The sequence below is a fragment of the Zophobas morio genome, unplaced genomic scaffold (assembly GCF_036711695.1).
Source record: "Zophobas morio isolate AGI-343-1 ecotype UQ-CSIRO unplaced genomic scaffold, CSIRO_AGI_Zmor_V1 ptg000016l, whole genome shotgun sequence".
Classification (NCBI taxonomy): domain Eukaryota; kingdom Metazoa; phylum Arthropoda; class Insecta; order Coleoptera; family Tenebrionidae; genus Zophobas; species Zophobas morio.
Genome location: NW_026972121.1, coordinates 7,726,843 through 7,745,443, shown reverse-complemented (window position 1 = coordinate 7,745,443; position 18,601 = coordinate 7,726,843). Strand labels below are relative to the sequence as shown.

At 33.8% G+C, this 18,601-nt stretch overlaps 3 protein-coding genes across 3 annotated transcripts in view; all 3 read right to left on the bottom strand.

Moving 5' to 3' along the window:
- LOC135129709 (angiopoietin-related protein 1-like) overlaps positions 1-18,601 on the bottom strand; it is a 105,562-nt gene that overhangs the window by 2,373 nt on the left and 84,588 nt on the right. The gene's annotated exons all lie outside the window — the stretch shown is intronic.
- LOC135129379 (uncharacterized) lies at positions 490-2,373 on the bottom strand. The gene is made up of 6 exons (XM_064056530.1): positions 2,191-2,373; positions 1,947-2,141; positions 1,652-1,861; positions 1,346-1,555; positions 842-1,054; positions 490-785 (listed from the first exon to the last, which is right to left on the bottom strand). The coding sequence occupies exons 1-6, from the start codon at positions 2,371-2,373 to the stop codon at positions 582-584; spliced, it is 1,215 nt and encodes a 404-aa protein (XP_063912600.1). The 3' UTR covers positions 490-581.
- Positions 2,431-3,971, bottom strand: LOC135129431 (atlastin-like). Its single transcript, XM_064056583.1, has 6 exons — positions 3,889-3,971; positions 3,483-3,579; positions 3,220-3,320; positions 2,954-3,094; positions 2,746-2,901; positions 2,431-2,694 (listed from the first exon to the last, which is right to left on the bottom strand). The coding sequence occupies exons 1-6, from the start codon at positions 3,952-3,954 to the stop codon at positions 2,431-2,433; spliced, it is 825 nt and encodes a 274-aa protein (XP_063912653.1). The 5' UTR covers positions 3,955-3,971.

The window sequence follows — 18,601 nt, the reverse complement described above, 5'->3', positions numbered from 1 at the left end:
TAGTTTATATATATAAAATGTGATAGCAATCGATCTACTAGTTTCGAAGATTATCTGTTTAATAAAAATCCAGAGACGGTAGGCAGACGGAAACGGAAGATCTATATTTTCATACCCTGTGGGCCACGAAATGTCGAGAAAACATGAAAATAGCCAGTCTTCCGATGGACTCGATTATAATATTTCCTTAGCTTATGCTTGAGAAATAAAAATCCACATTTTTTTAAATGATAAAACAGTATAATAGTAAGGCAACAAACCAATTTTTATTTTACCAAATTAGTTACGTGCCAACTCTGACTCAAAATGTTTTTGCTCTCTTATTTGAAAAAGTAGCAGTATGAATGTGAAAGTATCAGTTATCGCTGACATTTTTGGTTTTTTTCCCTTATAAACATAGGAAGATCTCCACCTGTGTAAAAGTCAAGTTCAACGACACATTGAATAGCTAGATTTCTGCTTATCGTTCAGAAAAACTGAAGTCCCATATGCATTTTTCATGTGTATATTATGTGTGACAGACAACATTCACTAAGATAAACAGGTTAGTTATAATAATAGCAAGAACATATTTAATACGACTATTGTTCTCGCTTTTTTTTTATTATCGACGCAGTTAATGTAGCTAGAGCAACTAGACCACTTCCCGCGGCAGCTAGCGGTGGGCAGGTGTGAGAAGCAGCCACCATAGCACCGCCGACAAATTTTGCAGCAGTTAAGGCAGAATCCACTAGTTCTCTCTTGTTAATATCAGCTTCATTATTTTTGTATATTTGTTCACAATTCTAAAATTGCAGTTATTTAATTACAACATTACCTATATTAATAAGAAACATCTTACATCTGTTAGACGCTGCTTAAATATATCTCGCAATTCCTCTTCACAATCCGAATTCGCATTAACATTTTTTTCAAATTTATCCAAAATTTCGTTCTTTGCTTCTTCGGCATGTTGTAAAGTATTGCAGTTAGATATGGAGTTGTTGTATTCCTGCTCTAGTTTCTTTACGTTTATGAAAAGCGTGTAAAAATTTTCACACATCTGATGGAGCGGCTAAAAAGGAGTTTGTTATAATTACTTTTAGACAGGTAGGTGTCAAAATTATTTGTTGCGAAAGATTATATGTTCTGTTCTGTATTGTCTTATGTTTGACATACTCAATTTGCTTTTAATTAAGTGTTCCATGCACTTTATCAAGCAGCTAAAAATAAGTTTTATTACGATCCAGAGTAGTCAAATTTATTTATTGTGAAAAATTATACATTCCGCATGCGTTTCCGTTTGACACATATTCCTTTCAATTTTCAGATTAAATTATATAATTCTTTATATTGAAAAACTTACTGCATTTAACCGTGCCTTAAAATTATCTCGAAAATCCTCATTACAATTCACGTTCTCGCTTTCTTTTTTAAATTTCTCCAAAATATTCTTTATCTGTGTTTGAGCTTGCTCTAAAGTTCTGCATTCTTTAACGCTTTCGGTGTATTCCTCTATTAACTGACTCATGAGGTCGAAAAGTGTATGAACATTCTTATACATCTTATCAATCAGCTAAAATCAAGTTTTATTATCTACATTTATACGTTCCGTGGCTTTTTATTTGATACATATTCCTTTTTCTCTAGTATTTATAGTAAAAAAACTTACTCCTGTTAACCGCTGCTTCGATTTTTTTCGTAACTCCTCGTCGCAGTTCAAGTTTCCAGTTCTTTTCTGAAATTTCACCAAAATTGTCATCTTCATTTCCTCCGCGCTCTTTAGAGTTCTACAATCTTTTATATATTGGATATATTCCTTTCTTAGGTCATCTTCTTGGTTTAAAAGTGTAAGAAAATCATTACATACTGCATCAAGCAACTAAAAAGAAATTTTCGCAACAGATATAAATTTGTATAACAACTCACAAGAAATCAGTTATGTGTTAAATTATAAAAGTAGCTACCTCTGTCAATTTTTGTTTAAAACTTTCTTGCAATTCTTTTGTAGCCAACTTCATCTCCCTTGCCATTCCAAGGTCTTTCAAAATTTTACTTTTCTCAGCATCAATTTGCGTTTTATTTTCACAACTCCGTAAAAACTTCTTGTATTCTTCTACCGTTCGATCCATACGACGTTGAAGGAAAATCTCAGCATATGCCTGAAAATACAAAGTGACTACTACGAAATCACTGAATTCAAGAGTGCACCATGCAAATTGTGTCAACCGATAGCTGTGTTTCGGTATTAATATGCTTGCAATAGGTACTAATAAATGTAACTAAATCCTTGACCTTGACGAAATGACCATCTATCTTTTTTGGTACCAAATTTTCTGGTCTTAAAAGATGATCAACGAAGGTTTTCACACAATCACGAAATTCTTCTCCCATATCTAAGAAATCGGTTCAGAAAATAATTTCTACCACTTCCAAAATTCAGAATTACCGTTAAAATGCCTTCGTCTCGACTTTCTCTTTAGGATTTGGCATCAAAAAACATCGAATATTCTGGAAGTTTCCTTGAATAATTTGTTGTATTTCGCTCAGGTTGGATTTTTTGTGATTTTTAAATGCTGAATTTAATAATTCTTTGCCACCTTCAAAACCGAAATCGAATTCATCAGGATGTATCCAATCTCGAATCAAAATGAGCAAATCTTGGAAAGGTTTGTGCCCGCTTTCGCTAAACATTGCGCCATATCCCGTAAATAACTAAAAAAAAAACAATAAATAAATTCGCTTTGATAAAAGCAAAAACTTTACTTGTAACATTTTCAGGTCATCTGAATTAAGTTTCTTCTGGAGGTTGTAAATTTGGACCGAGCTAATTAATGCACTGAGGGCAAAAATTTTAGAGCACTCAGTGTCAGAGGCTCTGTTGTCGGACGTTCCTTGAGTGTCCATCAAAATTATAGCAATCTAAAACAGCAAACCTTTAGTTTTTTGTTTTATTTAAAATAAATGGTTGTACTTGTTCGCCTTTTTTTGTTTTCGTTAAAAAAATCTCTGGACATATAAAAATACCATCTGTAACTCTGTTCACAGTACTTTTCCATAAAAATCCAGGAGTCAGTGTGTCATCTACGTCCATCCATTCTTTTACATTTTCGCACTAAGAAAAATACAAGTTGAAGTCACTGCGTGTTGAAAAATCCACACATTATTTTTTGTTTGTCGCATCACTCAAACAATGCGGAGAATTAGATCTTGTGGCGTATTAACCATAGAATATCTTACCTTGTTTCTAAGGTAATGCAAAAAAAAATTGAGGAGGAAAGATTTGCCTGTTCTGTAGCTTCCATTGATTGAAATGACGCAAACTTTACAATCTTTGATTTTTTTTTTTTTTTTTTTAATAATTACTTTTCCAACAGGCCGAGAGGCCCAATTACAGGAAAAGGGGACATACAAAAACACCCAGAGACAGAGCGGGAATCGAACCCACGACCCAAGGTGTAGTGGGCAGATGCCAAGCCACCTCACCCACCGGGTCCTTTTTTCATCACGTTTCAGTAACTGCAGCCGATCTTCGTAAAATATAATTTTTTCGGTGTCTTCATCGAATTTGAATATTTGGATAGCATCTTGACTGTTACTCTGAAAAAAAAGTCATGCCTTGCTTATTTACTTGCGGCTCCAACCAATAGTATAAACACATTTAAGTTTACTCTAAAATATATACATTCGCAGTTTGAAAAAGCGAAAAAAAAAAGTTTCTTAATTGTTTTTTGTCAACACAAAAAAGTGACATAATCAGGGATTTAGTGGAGTTTCTAAAAATCTGATAAAGTTGTTTTAATTTAATCCGCGACCTTTGATACCACATTTGGGCAACTGTAGGTAATCAAAGATGTAATACATATTTTTCTACATTTTTTTGAAATTACGACACCATCCAATACTTACGTTTTCCGTAATACTGTCATACGATTTCTGTGTGGTCTGGAACGCCGAAACCGTTCTCGACTGCATTATTTAGATTTCTATATGAAATTTAGTTAATTTTTAACTTTTAGTTTGCACATTTTGGATCTATGTTACCTAGATGACATTTACTATAGCAATTTGAACATTTAAGTATGTAATACTTAATAGTTACTGTGTTATCAATAAATATTAATAACCTTTGAGTTTTGATCCACACCACTTTAAAATTCCCGTAAAACGTAACACTACTTCAACTATTTACCCAGATGTTTACGCACGTTTTAGCTGAAGTGCTACGATATTCACGATGATAATAAAATACGTCTGGAATTTCCAGAACATGCGTATGTTAACAGTTGTTAATCAGATAAAAATCTTCGCTAAACAATACCTAATATTAAAAAAATATCAGATAATTTGTACTACATAATTTTTACTTATGATAGAAGAAACAAAAACGGTGAAAAAAATTAATTTAAAATTCTGTTCGCAAATCTAAAAAATGTAGGGACTGCCTGAGTTAATTTTCGTTGGTCTTTATCCCCACAGCATTTACGAATTGTGGTTCTCAAGTCTTACGTTCTTTCATCACGCACATATTACCGAATAGATGATTATTTTCTACCAACGACAAGGATATTGGAATATTTTATTACATTTTTGGTGCATGATATGCCAAGAGATTACATGTCAATAAAGGCTCCTGGATACCATAGACCTTATGAAGAATATTGTTATCAATCTGTGTATATTTGTAAATTTCGTGTTTTTAACACTTGCGATTTTAACTTTGTAACTTCCCGAGTGTAAGCTAAGGAAATGTGATAATACGGTTCATTGGAAAAAATAGGTCTTACAATCCGTTTGTCTGCGTCGATTTTTATTAGACAGATAATTTCGGAAACTATTAGATCGATTGTTAGGAATATAGTGTAGACGGTAAAACAACAACCAAAATTTTACAAATCTCTCACACCACTAATTTGATGACGTCGCCTCAAAACTTTTTTGTAACATGTTCATGTTCTTGTGGTTTATGAATTCGCCTTGAGTTTTTAACGCCCTACACCAGCTAGAAACTTTTTCTTAAAATCCACGAAAGTATTATAATCGAGTCCATCTGGCGGCTGGCTGTTGTTATGTTTTCTTGACGGTTCATGAACCCTAGACTACGAGAAAATAGGTCTCGCATTTCCGTCTGTGTATCTGTCTGTCGTATGTCCAAATTTTCATTAGACAGATAATCTATTGTAATATATTATAAAACTATTGTTGTTATATAGGAGTATGTATATTAGAAATATCGTGTAGATGGTAAAGCACTAACCAATATTTTGCTAATCGTCCCCACAAACAACAAAAATTTATATTTGTAAATGTTATGAAAATCAATTTTATAAAATAACATACGCCTGCATGTGGAGTATTTATGCTAGACATTGGGAAAAAAAAGTTAACGAATTGATTAGTTCTCCATAGGGGCTGTGGGGGTGTCGATTTTTATTAAACGCGTGATCTCGGAAATAATTGGACAAATTTTGTAAGTATATTAGAAATATCATGTAGATGGTTAAACGCTAAGGATTTACTTTCTAAAATTTTTGTGGAACAGACTCATCCGTTCAGAAATACTTAATACCAACTAAACTTTTTCACGTATAACTCGAATTAAAATAATACATATGTTACGAGATCAAAATGTAACGTACTAGGGAATACCACACAAATGACTGACGTACTACGTTTTTTTTTATTTGATTTCGTCTTTTTTCCGTCATCACTGTGACATTTAATGTGTATTTGTATTATCTGAAGAAACATTACTAATACTCAAACAGTATTAATATCTAGTATTTTTGAAATGCATAATAAATAGGTACAAATATTTTTTTTAAATTGGTAATTTAATACTTTCCCAAAAATTACGTTTGAAGTATTAATGTTGCAATATTTTTAAAACCTGGTATTCGTTACGTTGGATATGATATAACATCAGAAAAAAATTGTAGCATGAAAATACCCACATATATAAAATTAAGAATTTTAACTTACCTTGTTCAAGTTGTTGTTTGTTCACCACTAATTCATCTATTGTTTGTATTGTTGGTTTTTTTCTTTTTTTTTAAGTAAACTGGTTAAGAAAATCCAGGCAGGACGTGATGCTTGTGGAAATTCCACATACTAAGGTGTACAAGACGTTCATAAATGTATTGTACATCCAATGACCAGTGATATTACAAGAGTTGCATATTTGCCACTTCTTAGTAATGCCAGATAATTTTAAATATTTAATTAAAATGGTTAATATGTCAACTGAGTAGCTAAGTATAACAATTGAACAGTTTAGGATGGTGCCACCGGGACACCGGGAAATTTCCCCGAAACAGTCTAGGACTTCTTTTTTTTTTTCATACAACACATTTTTCACATATAGAGGATGTTACAATTATAAATGCAATAAATATTCCTAAAAATATAACAGACGCATAAAAAACTACTAAACATTAAATAAGAGCATCTTTTTACTTTCAGAATACAGCATTCTGTTGACGGTCACAATTCAACGACAAATTTTTAAAATTAAGTGCACATGTCTAATTTTGGCAGGATGTTTGGGTTAACATAGGACAAAAAACATATGCACTCCCAAGCTTAAATTGATATAGATTTAATAACAATTCAGAGTAAAAATGTATTTACTACTTAAGTACTAGATATAAGACGAAAATATTTTCAGTTAATATATAATAAGAAAATTACAAGAACTAAGTGAGGCTGATAACATCTGATCAACGAGAAACGTCCTCAAGTAGGCGCTTATCTAGCAAGCGGTATTATCCATTTGTACTACTGCTTGCCCTCCGTTTAGTTTGCAAATAACCCGCATTTTTTTTTCAGCCACGAATTCAGTTTTATATTCCAACCTTTAGATCTTCACTATGAATACACTGTAGTGCCCCATATTGTATATTTAATCTACATATAAGTATTGCTTCTATAGTACCATTCTTCTTTCCAAGCGGATGCAATTTTTTTTTTCTCTTTTTTTGTTTGCATTCCATAGGTTACTCTGTCTGTTACGTTGGTTGAATTTACTAGATCTCTAACACAATTATACTCATTCTCAGCTTCATATTTTCAGGTCCGATGATCCCAAAGCATTTGAATTTCTTCTTTTAATTTTCTGTTATTTAATTTTAGTAATTCACTTTCTAAAAGTTTGCAGTTTTTTTCTCGAAGAAGTTGATTTTCTTCCAATAGAGCATTGTTTGAATTTGAAACTGAAAAGATACAACAATAAATTATAACCCCTGATTATTAAATGACGCCATTTTAAATTTATATATACATCTATGTAGTATTTTGACTTAATGTTTGTCCTTTTCCTTGCTGCTAGTAACAAAAATATTCTTACTTTAAATAAAATAAAAATACTGAAAATATTTACAATGGTTTTATGAACATCTCATTATTTTCACTTTTTGCATTATTTTTTTTGCGAAGAGGTCCAGCGTCTTTGTTTCGACGACGTTTCCTTTTTTCCACGGTGGTAACTGGTGCTGAAACCTGTCTTCGAACAATTTTGGTAGTGTTGGGTCCAAACACTCCTCCGGATCCACTTGTGGTTACGGAAATCAAGAGCCCTGGATTAAGCATCTCCTCTCGGCGTCTTCGTTTATCCAACACCCTGTGGTCCTTGATGGTCTTCCTCAAAACAGGATCTCCCTGGGCGATGTGTTTCCACAGGTCGTTGGAGCTGACAGCAGTTAGAAGTGAAGTAGGGTCCAAACACCTGAAACAAACAAAATATTAGTAAAAAATTACAATAAAAATAAAAATATTATTTACCTCAAGATGATGGCCCAAAGCTCCACTGGTAAATTCGGCAAAGCACATTCAACGTCGGGGATGAAAGGTAAAATTTTGTACATCCTGGAAAATTTTATCGTGCAAGCAGAGGATAAACTGAATGGGTGGCGGCACGTTGCGGTATATATACTCGATACGTGCTCCACTCGACTAACGATGGGAAGGGAAGCGGAGGAGTGCGGCCGCGGTCAGTTTGAACTATGTTATGTTTTTAATTAATTGTCTTAACATCTGCGAATTTGTTCTTAAGTAAACTGTGGTTGTAATTTCTCGAAATTGATCTGAACTTATCTGTATCTGAGGCATCGATTCTGCAGTCATCTTCGAGCGTATTCAAGAATAGAAATCCAGTATTAGCTATTCATCTCAAAAACTTGGTTAATAAATCTGGTTCGAAATAAACAGGTTTTTAAAGTTCCGAATCCATAAAATTTAACAAAAACAAAACAAAAACAATTAACACATAAAAAAGACAGTTTCGAACGCCGTGATTGTGTTACTTTAGACTAAAATAAATGTTCACAATATGTTCCAATAATGCAATACCACATAATACAGTACAATAGAGTATGGCAAGATTAGAATATAGTGATGTCTTGTGTCCATTGTTACGATCCTAATTTTTTTGTTGCTAAAGAATCTTAATCTTGATATTCCTTGTGGTATTCTTCCTTGAGTAAGACACGTGTTGAATGTGTCATTTATTGTTTTTCTATGGCTTCATTTCCACTTATTATTTCTATTAATAGTTCGTGTTCACCGGGTGGTTTGTTATTTTTGCACTTGCACTTCTTCACCTATTATTTATGTTTTAGGATTTTTTTAAACTCCTGGAAAAGCTTTCCTACGTTCTACTTCTGTATTTATATACATACCCAGTAAACATGAAACATTAATGCAACGTTTATAATCAACCGTTAAATGAAACGCCTGTAACATAGTTTAGGAAACATTTATTACACATCTCCGAATTATTTAGAAAAACATTGATCGGTCTGCGCCTCAGATGTGTTTCTACTATGTTTCCTGAAAAACGTTGGCGCCATAATGTAGGGTGAGTCGCCATTGTTTTTCTAATATGAATCTTGTATAGTCGTGCAGTGGTCGTCGTCTTCGTTTATGGTAGAATACATAAGTTACTCACAATCAAAAGTTTTGAATAGCGTAAAGTTTATGGATAATTATGAATAAGCTACTAGATAAACAGGTAAGTTTTTTCAAAAGTTAATTTACAAGTTCTTTTTCAACTTAACCTCATTATTTCGTTTTGAATTTGCAGAGACGAGAAATATAATTATTATCTATATATATTATATATGTATAATGGAGAGAAAGAAATTGTTATTAAGCAAAAGACATTTACGTACCTTAGATTAATTAAGTACAATATTATTGAACAATCTGCAAACAAAAAGAAAGGTGTGTGTTTTTCTCCTCAGCAAGTTGAAACGTGTAATACTTCTGTCTCAAATACTATTGATGCAATTAACAATAACAATAATGGTTCTCTTAACATTTGCGGCGTACATTTCAACTACAATGAGAATTTTAATATTCCATTTGTGAATAAACAACAAAATGAGATATTTGAACTTGAATGTAACGTAAATCAATCACAAAATGCCGCCAAAGACTTTGAGACCAATATCAAAATGTGGATTCTTGGTTATAGAACCATGTTATCACAACAGGCTGTTAATAATGAGCTTCTCCGCATTTTAAATACGGAAGGCTACATTTTACCAATCGATGTTAGAACGCTATTACGTACTCCTAAATCATATAATATTGAACAAATAAAAGGTGGACAATACTGTCATATAGGCATTATAAATGCCTTGACAAATAAATTCAATCAATCTAACTACCAATTGACACCCAATGAAAAAATGAGCATTCATGTTAATATTGATGGTTTGCCACTCACGAAAAGTTCTGCCAGCCAATTTTGGCCTATATTAGTATCTATTAATACTACAAATTTCCGATTGAAAGGTCCATTTATGGTTGGTGTTTTTCATGGTTGTAAGAAACCTGAAAGTGTTAATGAATTTTTGAAACCGTTTGTTGAAGAATTTAAAATTCTACAAGATGATGGTGTACTGATAAATGATGTGAAAGTATTTTTACAATTTAGTAAACTAATTTGCGATGCACCTGCCAAGTCTTATGTGTTATGTGTCAAGGGCCATACGGGTTATCATTCTTGCACGAAATGTATTGATGAGGGCGAATTTACAAACGGAAGAATGACGTTTCCTAATCTTAATAAGCCACTTCGAACAGACAATTCTTTCAAAAATAAGCAAGATGAAGACTATCATCTTTCTATTAGCCCTCTCGAGAAACTAAATATAGGTCTCGTTACGCAGGTACCCCTTCATTACATGCACTTGGTATGCCTGGGCACTATGAAACGTCTCCTGGTATTTTGGATGAAAGGAAAGGAATTGCTGATAATAATTTACAACAATTGAATAAAAACATCGAAGTATGCAGACACAATTTACCAGTAGAATTTTCAAGGCAACCGCGAAATTTTATGGAAGTCGAACGTTTTAAAGCAACTGAATTTCAGCAATTGTTGCTATACAGCGGACCTGTTGTACTGAAAAATATTTTGTCTCAAGAAAAATTTATCCATTTTATGGCATTACATGTTTCTATTAGAATTTTATGTTCTCCGACGTTATATCTTAAATACAACGAGTCAGCAAGTAAACTTCTACATTATTTTGTAAAAAATTTTGGTATTTTATATGGTCAGGAATATATTTCGTATAATGTGCATAATTTAGTACACCTTCCTAACGACTGCAAACTTTATGGACCCCTAGATTGCTTTAGCGCGTTTCAATATGAAAATTATTTATATAAAATAAAAAATATGTGTAAACTTTCAACAAAGTATTTTAATAAATTTCGACGCTCTTTGATGGCTAAACTACTATCGTCAGGGAAAGATTAAAACAACGAAACAAAAACTATAAAATCGTCCTGCATTTGAAGCTTTCGAATACATTAGTCAATAATGGAAACTCTTATTATAACACCTTGGATTCAAATCTCGAATCCAGAAGAACTCTCTCCAAACTATATATTATATTTTCCCAGTGGACAGTTGTCGAATTTGATACGAAGGAAATTTCGACAGTACCAGCTGCATGGCTTCTACAGAATGAGAATCAACAATGTTGCATGTGGCCCAAAAGCCACATCAGGAAACATATTACAAAACAAACGAAACCGGCTGATGACTGGGAAAAATGGCCCATAATTACTTTGCTGGCATCACCAGGTATATTTTTCATGGTACTTTTTGTTAAAACATGAATCGTTTTTCGATATTTTGAAACAGTTTCTTATCATGAGGCAATAGCGTATGAAAAAAAGAAGGAAGAAGAAACCTCAGACACGTCCGCAACAGACAATGAGAAAACATTGATTATGAAAAGGAAGAGAAAACGAAAGAAAGATTCTGAGTTTACCTTATACGATGATGACGATGAGGATCAAAAACATCAGAATGCCCGCTGTATCTCGCCTCCCCCTAAAATTTGTGTAAGGGAAGAGGATATATCTTTCTCGAGTTGCGCGACTGATGATACCTGTAAGTGGTAGCGAAATCATGTTTTGTATATTTAAAATATAACAATAACTATACTTTGTAGTATCGCTTAATTCGACAGACTTAATGCCTCCGCCTCCTCTTATTGCACCAACGCCGGAAATAATACAAGATGGAGTTTCAGGTAAATATTACACAGATCTTTTAGTTATGTTTAATGTTTGATTATGTTTAGAGGTCAATTATGTCAACTTACAAGATGCAGGTATGACTTATTGCACTTACATTTTAACTTTTATTTTATTATTCGTCTTTACAGAGATTGTTTATGACAATGTTTCTCAAAACGAGGATTTATATACCGCAGGTATTTAGAGCAAATGGTTACTTTTATACCTATCTTCTACTCCCGTATTTTTAGTAATCAATTTGGAGTCTAAAATTGATATCGTGCTGAAAACTGCAACTAACAATAAAATTTTATTAGAACGAGTTATGTCAACTCTATATAACATGTCGCAAGGCGCAGGCGGTAGGAGTACCGGCATGATTAAAGACTTCGAGAAGGTTCCCAAAGAGCCATTTTCTAAGTACAAAGCTCTTGTTGCCTTCGATGAAGAGCTGCAATTGTCAGATGATGCTCAAAGTCAATTGGTAATATTTTTTCTTCTATGGACCTAGGATATTGTACAATAAGTAATTATGGATTTTTTTAGGAAACGATATTTTACTTATGTGGAGGTTCTACGGAGCAAGAAAATATTAGAAGAGGTTTAAAACGTATATTTGCTGACAAACTTGCAAAAAAATGCTCTTGGTGGGGGCGTAAGTCAAATTTCAGAATAGGTCATTTAAAAACGATGCATCTTCTAAAAGGTATATTTAAACGCCGCTATTATCGTTTCTACAGATGTGTATGCATTTATTATTTTACATTTAGTTGCTGTTAGAAAGCAGTTCACAAGTCTGTCAGACACAAATTTTGAGCGCATCGTCGCTAATTGGTTTCACCAGGCGAATGTAAGGTACACGCGCAATAAAAATAATGCTACCCCTAATAATTAAGTGTTACAAATCATATTTTATTATTATATATATAATGTTTCTTATTGAAGAATTATTTTATTAATTTGTTTTTTTTTATATAATGGAAATAAAATTGTTATTTTGTAATTTTTCAGGAGTATTTTTTAATTACAAATTACCTGCCATTATGTACTACCCAAAAAAATCAATAAGAATCATCTTTGAAACATTGCAGCGACACTGTTTGTAAATGTTTCTGACACGTAGTATTATGAATGTTTCATATGTTACCGATTTGAGGGCGGATATTTGCGGTTTATGTAAAGTGCACGAAACGTTGCTGATGGTTTAGGGGGAATGTTTCATATCCCAGATTAATTATTTAAGAAACGTATCAGTAAAGTAAAAATGTTTAGTGGGATTACATCGCAGAAGTCTTACTCAAAAGTGAAACTGAAGAATACGAGGTAAAATTTCTGCGAAAAAGTTTAAAGTACGAGAATAGTTTCATTTTTCCCCTGACAGAAGATATCTCTCTGGTGCCCATTGAAAAAATAAAAATGGTACTATAGGTAAGCAGAGAAAAATGTTGTGCCTCGGTGGGATTCGAACCCATGTCTCCAAGCATTCCGGGCTGGTATGCTGACCACTGCACCACAAGACAACTTATCTTTGCTCTGCTTACCCATGTGTTATTGTGCCGCTACAGTACTTCCAAAGCCGGCACATGTGGGAACAACAAAGCGACAGAAGTCGTCCTTCAAATTTGAAGTAAATTTTCACAATCTAGACATCCGTTAAAACACTGTCTAATTGTGGAACATTGTATGTCTGACAGTGGAACATACATGTTCCACTATTGGACATTTTCATTTTAATTTTTCAAAGGCAATTATTCAGCTTTTTTTTTAATATACGTCTGTTTTTTTTTGTAAAAATATTTTCTTTTATTACTTATTTCTTACATGCCGAGGAAGTTTATTTTTTTTGTAATAAATTTAAGTTCTATACAATAAAATGTATTTTTTGTCTGATTATGGAACACCTTCCCCTAATCAAACAACATCGCGTTCGCGGAAATAACACCTGCGCTCGAAACAGCAACACCCGCGTCGGCACCGCCTTTGTCGGCGAAACAACTAGCAGAGCTCCCAAACCCTGCGAAGCAGCTAAAAAACAAAACGTCCGTGCTTCGCGCGAAACGGAAAGACATTTCACCCTGCAGGCGTGCCCCTATCGGTGACCCACAGGACACAACAGCAAAGCCAATCAGGATCATCTCCGAGGTGGCTTTCAAACCAACCATGTCCTCCACTGACACTGAGGTGGGCACCGGTGACCTGGACGGTTGGACATCGGAAGAAACCGAGTGGAGCATCGTCAGGAGACGGGCACACGCTGAAACGATGGCAGCAAACATCAATACGGACATGTCTCAGCAGAGTCACTCACAGACGGAAACGACGTCAAGCACGGAGCAACCACCCCACAATAAAAAGCGAGATCAGTTCCCGCCTAATGATAGGGTAATTGACACTGCCCCAGTAATGGACACTGTTAATTGAAAAAATTAAAAATTTTGGTAATTTGGGCCAAAACAACTTATTTAGGTACGCCATATGCTACAGTAGTTTAAGTCGCATATTCCACTGTGATTTGACGCTGCTAGCCCCAGTACGTTTTCTGAAATAGAGAATCTTCAAGATAACTGATGACAAAACACCTGCTTAAAGTTGTCCGGCGCTTCGTTAGTTTAAATCTTGTAAGTGAGGAAACGTTATGCGTAGTTGCTGTTGAGAACATTTATTTACGTTAATTCTTTGACAAGGTAAGTTAAAAACAGATGTTTATGGTTAAAAACACACATTTCCTATAAATAACGATTTTTACGGAGGGTGACCAGTACTGAAACAAAAAATTAAATAATGTGTTAGTAATGGACAGTACTACCAAGTTAAGATTGTTTCTAATCCAAGCATACTTGATTTTTTTTACAAAAGGGCAATGGAAAAAACAGAAAGTTCTTCTCGTATTCGGAGGAGAACATGCAAAAGGTTATTCAGGGGGTGAAGGAAAATGGGTTAGGCAAAAAAAGGCTGCCCAACAGTACCATGATCCTTGTAGTACTCTAATCAGGAAAATGGCAGGAGACAGTCCGTGTTATATAAAAATGGGCCCTCCATCAGGGTTATCTGAAATTGAAGAAAATGTATTTGTTTCATAAGATACTGGTCATGGCGAAAAGAGGATTCGCAGTACACAAAACCAATCTCATCATGTCTGTAAAAAAATACTTAGAAGATAATGGTAGAGAACCTCGCTTTTTAAATAAATCTAAAACACCGCGCAGATTTTGGTTTGAAGGATTTCTTAAACGGCATTCAGAGATCAAACAGAAACATGCAGAATCTTTGAACAAAGCTCGTGCAGCTGTTACCCAAGACCGTATTCATGGATGGTTTGATGAAATTCTAGATTATTTCAAGGAGAATAACCTTCAAGACATCCTTGGTGATCCCACCCGAATGGAGATGAATCTGGATTCATGCTGCGTCCTAAAAGTGGAAACGTTATAGGACCAACCAGATCAAAAGAGGATTTTTATTGAAGAGTATCTGCTGAAAAAGAGCAGCAGCAGAAGAAGATGATCCCTAAGAAAAAGAAAAAAGTTTTACGTGTTAATGAAAATTCTTCTGATTTGGATGTAAATCATACATACAACGATGATGATCTAGATTTGAACGAAAATGAAGATTTAGGGGAAAGGTGGGAACAGTGACACACAGGGAACAGTGACACATTTTAATGTTTAAAAAATGTGTTATCGGGTTGGTACCACTGCGGCATGCTGAAGTTGGTATTGCAAGAATATTACTCATCTTATAGAAAGTTGGCAGATTCTGTGTGTTTCGTGAAAATCATGTGTTTGTGTTTCGTTAATAGTGAAGTAATTCTTTAGGGGTGTACTTAATTACTTATTGTGAGAGAACAAACCTAAATTTGTGGACTGTGTTCTGATTGTCAGCAAAGACATATAAAAGGTAAGCGATAGTAACAAAATTTCTTTGAAATATTCATAGATAAAGAAAAAAATCACAAGTTTCCTATGAAATATCATAGTGGGTACAGTGACACGAATTACGAGTGGGTACAATGACACACTGTGTGTGTTGTGAATTTAGTAAGATTTTAACAATATATGAATGCCTGAAATCATATTAGGATCTAAGAGGGTTTTATTAATTATTAGTTTACGTTTCAGATGGTACGTCAGAAGAAAACAGACAAGATTGTGGGTAGATTCAGGGAAGATACTATGAGGGAAGCAGTCAATCTAGTTACAAGTGGTATGTCAATTCGCCAAGTTGCCAGCAAGACAAACCTAAGCTTCAAGACCGTAAGCAGATATGTTAAAAAATATAGAGACAATCCGGAATGCCTGCTGCTCCCCAACTATAAAATAAATCAAATATTTTCGTCGGAACTGGAGGAAGCTCTCATTGATTACGTTATAACTTGCTCAAAAATGTTCTACATCATAATTACGCAACTCATGCTGTCGTATTTATGTTAGCAGGCATTTCGACAAGATGGAAACAAACCATTGGTTATCATTTCACAGGTGCATCGTATTCTACTGGAGAAGCAAATGAAATTATTTCGGCAATTATTAAAAAGCCCATTTAGTAAAATTAGATGTATGTGCGGTGCTATCAGACATGGGATCCCAAAATCGAGCTCTCTGGAGATTAAATAATATTTCGGCTGGCAGACATGCAAAAATTAACAATTTTGTAGAATATTACTTGAATGAAAATGAAAAAAAGAAAATCTATTTTTTACCGGACGCAACCCACATTTACAAAAACCTGAGGCTTGCTTTAACTGAGGGGAATATCTTATATTTATCTCAAAATATTGTAGAAAAAATAGCTTTGCCATCCAACAAAATCAGTTTAGAACCTGTTAAAATGGTAGTTGAAGAAGATAAGAAAAAAGATCTAAAAGTAGCTCCCCATCTAAAAGAAGTTCATTTACATCCAAAACATTTCGATAAAATGAACGTTCAATGAGCAATGGCAATTCTAAACCATGATACAGCCGCCGCCATCAAATATTATATAACTAAAGAAAAAATCGGTTTGGAGCATTTAACAACAGCTTGGTTTTTGGAATTGGTATACAAATGGTATACCATCATGAGCTCCCGTGTTATTAAGCATGGACTTAGTAAAAATAATGAATGTTACGGAATATACAGACATAACTACTTTTCTGGAAGATTTTATGAAAATTATCGTGCATATTCATATTGGAGAAAGCGGTTATTGGAAACCAGTACAAACTGGTATTCTTTTAAATACAAAAACCGTACCGGGCTTACAACATTTTTTTTAAATACTTAATATCTTTTGTTAAGCAGATTTACCCAAAATGCTTTGGAAAATTTATTTTCAAATATTCGGTCGAGAAATCCAGTTCCGACAGCTAAAGAATTCAAAACTGCTTTGCGATTAATCTCCATATCCCAATATTTCACTCAGCCGAAACATGATGGAAATTATGGTGTAACAGATGACGTGTCGTTAGCGGACCTTTTTTATTCTGTTGATAATCAAACAGATACAATTGACACTGAATACTTTCTATCTTTAGAAAAAAATTCAAAAATTATCAGTGATGAAGAAAAAGAAGCATTATATTATTTTATAGGCTCAATATTAACAAATATTCAAAGAAATCAATTACACTGCAACAATTGTATTTCGGCCGTAAATCTACAAAATTCAGATGTTTTAAATGAATTAAAAATTGTTGTCGACTTGAAATCGAACAAAAGTGATCTCTTATTATATCCATCAGTTGCAGTATTCACAGTAATTCTCGAAACAGAAAAGATATTTAAACAAAATTCCAGTAAATTATTTGCAGGATCACTAAAATTAGAAGAACTAATCAATGGATTTTTAAATTTGAACATACTTAAGCAAACTCAGCAGTTTCCAGATTGCCATAATATTATTAAGCGAGTTGTAAATTTATTTACTCTTACTAACTCTGTCCCAAATAACCCTAAAAAAGCCGTCTCTTTTGAAATACCCGCTAGATCGGAATTTACGGTGCAAGTTTCAATTGATGAAAACAAGTTTAAAAATCCCAAGGTTTGTGTACAAAAGGAAATATTGCCTGGACTGTTGGTACCAAATTGTATTATACATCACACTGACGGGTACTATGCCATAAATGTGATAAACACAAACGAAACGCCTATAAATTTTAATCCTGATGACATTGAATTCCAGGACCTAAATGATTTTCACGTTATTTCATTATCTACCGATGCCACCTTAAATAGATTGAGTACCCTAGAGTCCTTAATTCAAACCGATCACCTAAATCCGGAAGAACGCGATTCAATTAATAATATATGCCGGGAATTTAATGATATCTTTCATTTAGAAGGAGATCAGCTTACCTATACCGATGCTGTTAAACACACAATAGAGAGTTTGCGCTAAACAATTATTCGCTTATAAAAACTCCCCTTATGGTTATAATCATAACGAGGTGGTATAAGCATACCGTAAATGTGAATTTCTTACACTATTTTTGAAAATAGCGTGGCCAATCAAAAATCTCCGGTTATAATATCTGACCGTTGCTGGCCTGATTATTCTGACAGTGGCAGCCGATGTGACAGCGGTCCGTGTAGGTTTTCCTCGTTTTCCTACATTTAAAAAATAATAATAATAATAATAATAATAATAATAATAATAGTAATCTTTATTTGTCCAACAGTAACCTATTATAGGACAAACATATAACAAAAATATAACATCTATTTAAACAAACAAGTCATCATATATAACATCAGCAGCTTTACACATAATAAATATCGGTGCTCTGCGCAGTACATTTGTACGTGGAGTTGGTAAGCGGAAATTGGATGCCGATCTTGACGTAAGACGAGGAACATTGAAAGGTACCTTGCTCAAAAGAAATTCGCAGTCAATTTGATAATGCACTAGTTTAGACAAAAATAATGCAGCACGTTGAGTTCTTCTTTCTCCCAATGACGGCAAATGATGACGTTCAAGCAGTTCAACTGAACTAGTTCCTCTTTCTGGATAAGCCCCATCGATTCTGTACGATAAGTACTTCAAGAAACGGCGATAAATTTTGTCTAACATGAGTGCGTGAGATGCATATATGGGGCTCCATACTAGT